The 9,632-nt window shown below is 39.8% G+C and overlaps 1 protein-coding gene across 1 annotated transcript; it reads left to right on the top strand.

The window, feature by feature from the left end:
- Positions 1–532: 532 nt before the first annotated feature.
- Positions 533–1,594, top strand: LOC123463957 (igE-binding protein-like; the record flags this gene model as incomplete). Its single annotated transcript, XM_045160056.1, has 1 exon — positions 533–1,594. A coding segment is annotated over one exon (1,062 nt), but the record flags the coding sequence as incomplete, so codon positions are not given.
- Between the last annotated feature and the right edge of the window lie 8,038 nt (positions 1,595–9,632).

Here is a 9,632-nt window from a genome sequence, read left to right as displayed (position 1 = left end):
GAAGGGTAATGATAAAAAGAAAACTAAGGTTAAAGATTTAGAAGGTAATAAAAGGAAGGAACAAAATGTAATGAAGGGTAATGATAAAAAGGAAACTAAGGTTAAAGATTTAGAAGGTAATAAAAGGAAGGAACAAAATGTAATGAAGGGTAATGATAAAAAGAAAACTAAGGTTAAAGATTTAGAAGGTAATAAAAGGAAGGAACAAAATGTAATGAAGGTTAATGATAAAAAGGAAACTAAGGTTAAAGATTTGGAAGGTAATGATTTGTATCCTTTATTAAGTGAATTCAAACATTTACATGTGGCAAGCTCATCAAGTTCTGAGACTGCTTCTGTAAGATCTTTTGAATCTTCAGATAGCGAAGGGGAGTTGGACTTGTATGATGAGGCTCTGTTAGAGGAGGAAGCTGACAGGCATCAGGCTGAGAGATATCGCCCTGACCCACCTGTTGTGCCTTCTGCCCCACCTTTAACAAATAGGGAAGTACTGAGATACATGGAGGGAACTTCTTTCTGCAAGCCAAAAGAAATAAGAAAAATTCAACAAATATTTCCAGTGTTTGACGATCCAGCTCAGGGCCGACATCATGAGCCCATAGGACATAAACAGTTAAAAGATCTTGCAGAGTCAGTTAGGACATATGGGACTAATGCCTCCTTTACTCAGGCTCAGATAGAGAGGCTCACTGCTCATGCAATGACTCCTGCAGATTGGTATAATACAGTGAAAGCCTGCTTAACAATGGGACAATATCTTGATTGGAAATCTATCTATCAAGATGCCTGTGCCGCTCAGGCTAGACAAAATGCTGCTAATGGTCAGCCATTTTGGACTTATGAAATGTTGACTGGCCAGGGACAATGGACGGTTAATCAGACGGCCTACCTTGTGGAGGTATATGGACAGATTAACCAGATAGCTGTACGAGCATGGAAAAGCCTGCCCAATAAAGGAGAAGTTACTGGCAACTTAACAAAAATAGTTCAAGGCATAAATGAACCTTTTTCGGATTTTGTGGCAAGAATAATGGAGGCTGCAGGTAGAATTTTTGGAGACCCTGATACTGCTATGCCCCTTATAGAACAGCTTGTTTATGAGCAATGTACAAAGGAGTATAGAAATGCTATTACACCATGGAAAGGAAAAGGGCTTAATGCCTGGATGAAAGCATGCAGAGAGATAGGAGGTCCTTTGTCTAATGCGGGGATAGCAGCAGCTGTCCTTGCTGCAAAGAGGATTAGAGACATTACTTGCTATAATTGTGGGAAAAGAGGACACATAAAAAGGCAGTGTAAGAGTCAGATTCCAGGAAGTCAAGACAGAGTTAATGTACAGAAGAAAGTTCCTGGGATGTGTCCACGTTGTGGGAAGGGTAAACATTGGGCCAATATTAAGGGGAGAGTGCTCACAAATGATTCTAATAGCCAGCCAAAAAACGGACAGAGGGGCCCTCGACCCCAGGGCCCTCAAATGTATGGGGCCATGAATGTCGAGCCACCCAAGGTATCCATGAGGCCACCGGGGAGCCACGGAGAGCCACTCTGGGTTCCGCAGGGTTGGACCTCTGTGCCACCACCCGAGCAGTATTAACACCACAAATGGGTTGTCAACCAATCCCCTCTGATTTTAAAGGACCCCTGCCCTCTGATACAGTAGGCTTGGTGCTAGGACGCTCATCTTCTGCTCTGAAAGGCTTAATTGTTCACCCTGGAGTTATAGATGAGGATTATGAAGGACAAGTAAAAATTCTGTGCTCTTCCCCTAGAGGGATATCTTCTATTTCCTGTGGGGATCGTATTGCTCAGCTTTTAGTATTGCCTAGCCTACATGGCTTGTTCCCTTATAAAAAGGATATTAGAGGAACAAAAGGTCTTGGATCCTCCAGAGGAGGATGTGCCTATGTCTCACTGGATCTGGATGAAAGACCAACCTTGGAGTTAATTATTCAAGGAAAAATTTTCTCTGGTATTTTAGATACGGGAGCAGATACTAGTATTATCTCCACCAAATGGTGGCCTTCTAATTGGCCTGTCAATCAGTCTTCACAAACTCTACAAGGGTTGGGATATGAGTCTTCTCCTAGTATAAGTGCTCAGGCTTTAAGATGGAGGGATCATGAAGGACGTGCGGGAGAATTCATACCATATGTACTCCCTTTACCAGTAAATTTGTGGGGACGAGATATTTTACATCAGATGAAGTTTAAATTGACTAATGATTACTCTAGTCAGAGTCAACAAATTATGAGAGATATGGGGTGTGTTCCAGAAAAAGGATTAGGAAAAATGTCACAAGGAAGTCCAGAGCCTGTGACTGGTACTCAAAAATTAGATCGAAAAGGACTGGGTTTTTCCTAGGGGCCATTGAGGATGCTTTGCCCATACCCTGGGTGACGGAGGCACCTGTGTGGGTACCCCAATGGCCTCTCACCTCCGAGAAATTAAATTTCAGCTAACTAGAGCTGAAGCTAGAAATATTGTACTCCAATGTCCTAATTGCGCAGAGTTCAGACATACTCCTTGTCTGGGCATTAATCCTCGAGGCTTGCGCCCCTTACATTTGTGGCAAATGGATGTAACTCATATTCCTGCTTTTGGAAAAATGAAATATCTTCATGTCTCTGTGGATACTTACTCTGGTATTATACATGCCACAGCCCTTGCTGGGGAAAAGGTGTCCCATGTCATTACTCATTGCTTGGAGGCCTGGGCTGCTTGGGGAAAACCCTACAGTCTTAAAACAGACAATGGTCCGGCCTATACTTCAAAGACTTTTCAGCAATTTTGTCAACGCTTAGGTGTAGAACACAAGACAGGATTACCTTATAACCCACAAGCACAAGGGATTGTGGAACGTGCTCATGGTACACTCAAGACATATTTATCTAAACAAAAAGGGGAAATAGGCCCCACGACGTTGGGACCTAAAGGAACTATTTCCCTAGCTCTTTTTACACTTAATTTTTTAAATTTGGACGTGATGGGTAGGTCAGCAGCAGACAGGCATTGTCTGCCACCATCACCAGTTTCAGAAAAAATAAAATGGAAAGATGTTATATCTAATCAATGGAAGGGCCCGGATCTTGTTTTAATAAGATCCAGGGGAGCTGTTTGTGTTTTTCCACAGGATCAAGACAATCCCATTTGGGTTCCTGCCAGACTGACACGAGTGGTCAAAGAGAGTCCAGAAAAGGATGAAGATCGTGATTGCTGTGCTGATGATATTACCCCTGTTCAACCTGCTGGGGATATGGACAGAACCCCATTGGGGAATACTCTCAGTATTCCCAAAACCTCTACCTGTAATACATGATGCTGTTCTCCTAGTTCTATGACTTTGTTTAGAACCAAAAAGAGATTTTGGGATTACTACAGCCATTGTGGCTGCTATTACTATATGCTGTTCTCCTAGTTCTATGACTTTGTTAAGAACCAAAAGAAATTTTGGGATTACTACAGCCATTGTGGCTGCTATTACTATACAAACTGCTGCGACTTTGAATAATTTATCAGCTAATGTAGCTAATACTTTGGATGTTCAAACTTCTATTAATGCACAATTAAGAGGAGGGTTAATGATTGTTAATCAAAGAATTAATTTAGTGTAAGAACAAGTTGATACTTTATGGTAATTGGCACAATTGGAATGTGAATGGAAAATGGATTGTGTATAATCTGTCACGCCAGTTATCATATTATTTGCTTACTAACTGGACTGCTGACCCATTAGAATTCAACATGAGTGGACTTGTTTTTGGTTACGGGATTATTGGACTGGATATAGAAAACTACCCTTTATTTGAAGGAATGGGCTGGAATGGGTTCCATGATGCTGTTTATGATTGCTGCTGCAATCGGATGTTTTTGGAAAATGCGAAGTCAAAGACTCAGAGACAATGCTATGCTAGTGCAAGCATTTGCTGCACTGGAAACAGGACATTCACCTAATGCTTGATTGATAACTCTGAAACAATAGGGAGCTGAAACCAGTGATTGGTGCTTACTCTGGGCCTCGTTGGTACTTGCATGATGTGCCTGTGTGTAATTTTGCTATTGCTTGACCTGGACGTTTTCTCCCTTCGTTTGAGCTGTCTTGTGGCCTTTGCACCCTGAGAGCTTATTCTCATTGCACCAGGTTAGGCATAAGACTTTTAGTTTTATTTCACACTCAGCCTTTGCACATCCCTGAGGAATAACTCATTGCACAGGATAAGGTGAGTTGTGAGTTTTCCAAGGCCTTATAACCTTGATCGCCTGTTGCCAGAAGTGGGAAAGGCTAGATCGGTGATTCGGTCCCTTGGTGTCTAAATAATAAAAAAAGAAGGGGGAGATGTTAGGAGCCGCGCAGACGCTATTACAAGCTGGCGCCGGTTTCTGGCCTCTTATTGGTCACAGCTGGTGTAAATTTAGCACAGTGCGCATGCTCCAACCCGTTGCGGGCCGATGCTAATGAGGCATCCAGAAAGTAACCAATCACTGGTGGCCACATATCCTCAGTTGACCAATCATTTGTGGGTAGGCAGCCTAAAACCCTATATAAACAGTTGCCTTTCGTGGTTCTGGGTCTTCGCGTCTTCGCATCTAGCAGTTTGGCAGTCCCCAATAAAGTGTGTTCAGAAGAATCCTGATTGTGGCGTCCTCCTTGCTGGCGAGGCGGGCGTGACACTCAATGAAGAAATACAGTTGGCTAATACTCAACAAAATGTTCAACATTCTTAGCCTGGCATGGTGGCACACAGCTTTAATTCCAGCACTCAGGAGGCAGAAATAGGTGGATCTCCACAGTTTGAGACTGTGGTGTTTTGAATAGAATAGATAGCCCCCAATCTATTCAGTTGTTTGTTTGTAGTTTGCATCTGCTGGATACCTGGCTGGAGGCAATGTCACTGGGTGATCTTAAGGTGTGGTGGTGGGTTTCAGATTTCAATCTAAAGATATGCAAAGTGTGCCCAGCTAGAGTTCCTGAAGTGTGCTGTGGCTTTTGGCTTTTGGCTTGTGCTTGCTTCTCTCTCTCTGCTTTGACCTATGAAGGCAGGCCAGTTTCTTCTTCCATTATGGAACTTCCCCTGGATCTGTAAGCTTCAATAAATATCCCTTCCTCCATAACTGTGTCTGGTCTAAAAGTTCATCTCAGTGAACCTGAAGCTGTCTGCTACAGAGACCAACCTGAGACTACAGAGTAAATTCCAGGTCAGCCTGAGCTAGAGTGGAAAAACAAAACAAAACTAAAAATTCAACATTCATAACCACCAGGGAAATACAAATAAAAACTATGAGATTCCACCTTATTCCAGTTAGGATGGTAATCATCAAAAGTCAAACAGCAATAAATGTTGGTGAGGATGTGGGAAAAGAGGAAACCTTATTCACTGTTGTTGGTAGTGAAAACTTGTACAACCACTATGGCAGTCAATATGGAGACTCCTGAAAAAAGATAATAATAGTACTACCAAACTGACCCAGTTATTCCTGTATCAGCCATTTAGCCTAAAGTCTCCATTCTTCACTGCAGAGATATTTGCCCAGTCATGTTTATAACTGCCCAATTCATAATAACTAAGAACTGGTATCAACACAGATACCCATCATCAGATGAATGGATAATGAAGATATGGTACATTTACACAATGAAATTCTACTCAGGAATAAGAAAAAATAATGAAATTTGTAGGAAAATGGATGAACTTGGAACATATCATACTCAACGAACTCACATTAACACAGAAAGACAAACACTGCATGTCCTCCCTTATCTGTGATTTCTAGCCTAGAAAAGCTTGAATTGCTGGCAGACCTTATAGAAATCTTGAGAGCTAGACAATAGGGATGGAAGACTTGTCAGGGGGATAGTGGAATAGGAGGTCTTTTGGAGATATACACAAAACAAAATGAACTGGTGCCATAGAAACCTTTCTCCCATATAGTAGACTGAAAGATCTAACTATCAACAGGAATATGAGGGACTGTCTGGTAAGGAGACCCCTAGAGAGGTTGGGATGTAGCTTAATCTTAAAACATTTGCATGGTGATGCACACCCTTAATCTCAGCACTCAAGAGGCAGAGGTAGGAGGATCACTGTGAGATCGAGGCCATCCTGACTACATAGTGAATTTCACGTCAACCTGGAATAGAGTAAGACCATCTCAAAAACAAACAAACAAACAAAACAAAACAAACAAACAATTAAAAAAAGGATCTGGCCTGTAACTTCCAGGACTAGAAATCTGCTGATATACACATTAAGCTATTGGTTTGAGAGACTTACAAGGTCCCCCAAAAAGACAGGCTTCTGTCAAGCACTTGATTACCTGCGTGAGGTAAAAGACTGTATGGCTATACAGGCACTACATGCTGCCTACACAGAACACCGATTGATCCATCTGGAATTCAGAAGGGAGTTGATGGTTATCGCATACAATGCTGGAAAGCACTACATGAACTGCTAGGGGAAATTGGCCAACAACATTGTGAATAATCAGGGGACACTGCTATTTATAAGCAACCAGCCTAACAAGACATACACACCAGTGCATTGGTGGCACCCAGCCTTGGTGGGTAACCAGTGGCTTTCTGATCTGCTAACAGAACCACTCGGTGTAAAGGAACCCTATAGCTGAAACTGGGAACCAGGTCAGAATCCTATGGAGACCAAGATTATGGTGTCGAATAAGAAACTCCTGCTAGTCTTTGGCCAAAAGTGGGGCTACATATATCAAAATCTCTATAAAGTACTACTGCATTTTCAATTTATCCTATTCTGACACCATTTTCAATTGGAGAATTTGGTTTTTTTCTTTTTCAAAAATTTTTTTGTTTGTTTGTTCGTTTTATTTTTAGAGGTAGCTAGCTTCTCACTCTAGCCCAGGATGACCTGGAAGTCACTATGTACTTTCAAGGTGGCCTCTAGCTCATGTGATCCTCTTACCTCTGCCTCCTGTGTGCTGGAATCAAAGGCATGCAGCATCATGCACAGTTTCAAAGTCCATTCAAATAACAGTAGTTTAAAACTGATCCTGCCTATTTGATATTGAGTGGATTGATAAAATATATATTCCTAGATAATCATACATAGGATAGTGACATAATATTCAAACATCTAAAGTAGTGCAAAAGGTAACATATTCTATTGCCAGGAGAGAGAGAAAAATGAGAGAAAGATTTCTTGAGGAGAGTAGTTTTTTAAAGCATTTTCACATACAAAAGTTTTATAATAATTGCAAGCAACATGAAATTCTTGCATCAACAGGCCCCTGTTCTGCATTTCTTGAAGCTATTGGCAGCTCAATTGCATAAGAATCTTGCCTCCTCCCTGGCTTGCCTCCACTTGGAGACCCACATAGGTGTTCATCAGGCTGGACATCTGAAAACACAGCAGCAAACCTGCTTAGCAGAATCTCAAACTCTCCTTTAGTTCTTTTCTGAAAAACTGACTTTTAAAGCCATGTTTGTGGCAAGGAGAGTCTAATCTCTGTACCATGCAGAAATATTTATTCTAATCTCAACTAAATATAATTTCAAAATAAAATTTTTTATATTTATACATTTCAAACAAATATGTCAATCATGTCAAACACATTATTTTCATAAAATTGGATTTTTCTGAATAGCAAAAAGATTCCTTGACTTCTTGTCAAGAACTGCAATTGGACTTTTTAAAATAAAAACAAATGTTTTCTGGAATAAAAAGTTAGATGCTCATTGTTGCCACATTGTGGCATGTATAATGAAGAACCAAAACTTTGTCGTGGCAGTTTAGTTTTCAGCAGTGTCAAAAAATAATTAATGGTTAAGATGCTTGCCTGTGAATTCTAAGTTCCAAGTTTCAATTCCCCAGTACCCATGTAAGCCAGAAGCACAAGGTGGCACATGCATCTGGATTTCATTTGCAGTGGCTGGAGGCCCTGGTATACCCATTCCCTCTCTCTCTCTCTCTCTCTCTCTCTCTCTCTCTCTCTCTCTCTCTCTCTCTCAAATAAATCAGTTTTAAAATAATTAAAAAGTAAAATAAAAGCAATGAAGTTTCTTATCTTCAGTAAGAAAGTTGCAATTATATGAAAATTCAGAAAGAAATTATTAGTTTTTAATGATGTTTTTCTTCTGTTGTCTCAACATCTAGAAAGGAAATTATATTTAAATATTCTAAAACTCTCTGTCATAAATCTCATTCAGAAAGTTCAAGAAAAATGAGGTTTCTTTATTTCCCTTGCTGGTTATTTTGAGGGGATAGTATATGTTATGTACATCAACAATACATAGGCACATTTTTTTTACAACTTTAGTTTGATTTAAAATTGAATTTGTCTATTCCCTTTCTCAACTAAGCCTCTGAAAATACTTATACCTCTGCTCTTGCATTTACATTGACTTTTTCTTCATAGAAGTTCTTGCAATATGTGATTGATGTTCTCTCAAATGTTCTTGGCACTTGAATTTTTCTTTCCTCTCCAATTCTTTTTATTTTACAAGTTTTAGGTGGCTGCTTCACATGGTAAGGAACCATGAGAATTCAGCAGGCCTTTTTGGCCAAATTCATCTCAGTCATTCAATAGCACTTAGAAACGTTCAGACACCAGATTAAATTAGCTGGAAAATGTGTCTAATGTACTAAGTGTTAAACAATTTTTCATAAACAAATAGTTGTTAATATTTAAATTATGCAGTGAGAGACAATATGAAGCAAATATAAAAATTATCCAATGACCATGTGGGAAAATCCAGTTTTTGTATTGAAACTGTTTGATTTAGTCTCAAATAGTGAGTTTTGGGTTCCCTGGCAATGACTGTCTCTCTTTTTTGTAACATGGAATTGATTGGAACCGTGGCTGGAAAAATCTGTGCAGTTCATTTCCTCTTTAGAAGAGCTATTAGGATAGTATTTCCATAACCAACATTCAGACAATGGATATTTGTGGATTTGACTATTTGCATACATTTCTCCTCAACTTTCCCTCATGATCACTTACTCCCTAGTTATTGACTGATGCACCTTAGCTACTTCTATGCCTAGAACAAAAGGTTGGCCTTGAACTGTGTTAAAAGACAAACATACATATTAACAACATTAAACATTTTATAAAATTAAACATTTTATAAAGACTTTGTTTCAGCAGGAAGTGATTCATCCTGATGGCATTGCCAAACTGTAAATTGTTTGGGCATTGGAAATCTTTCATAAGGTATTCCAGAAGCCAGAAAAATGCAAATATTTTATAGGTTCAGGTAGTCATTATTAACCAGTTAAGAAGGAATTTAGTTTTTTAGTATATACTTAAGATGGATTTTTGTTTTCTTACTTAGAAACTCAGGATGATGGTGCCATCCCAATTTAACATGGTCTTCCATATTTTTTTGGGGGGGGGTCGGTATTCAAGGTAGGATCTCACTCTAGCCCTGGCTGACCTGGAATCCACTAAGTACTCTCAGGCTGGCCTAGAACTTACAGCCATCCTCCTACCACATCCTCCCTAGTGTTGGGATTAGAGGTATGTGCCACTACACCTGGCTCTTCAGTTAATTATTTTAACTCCTGTCTTATCCTATTGCTTTTATACTTTTCTGATATCATGTTGTACAAACATGGTTTCATTACTATACATCTGTACAGTCTGAGCCTCCAAATCCCAATAAC

The sequence above is a fragment of the Jaculus jaculus genome, chromosome 10 (genome assembly GCF_020740685.1).
Source record: "Jaculus jaculus isolate mJacJac1 chromosome 10, mJacJac1.mat.Y.cur, whole genome shotgun sequence".
Taxonomy (NCBI): domain Eukaryota; kingdom Metazoa; phylum Chordata; class Mammalia; order Rodentia; family Dipodidae; genus Jaculus; species Jaculus jaculus.
Note: the sequence above shows the minus strand (reverse complement) of the source record. Positions and strands in the feature narration are given on the sequence as shown.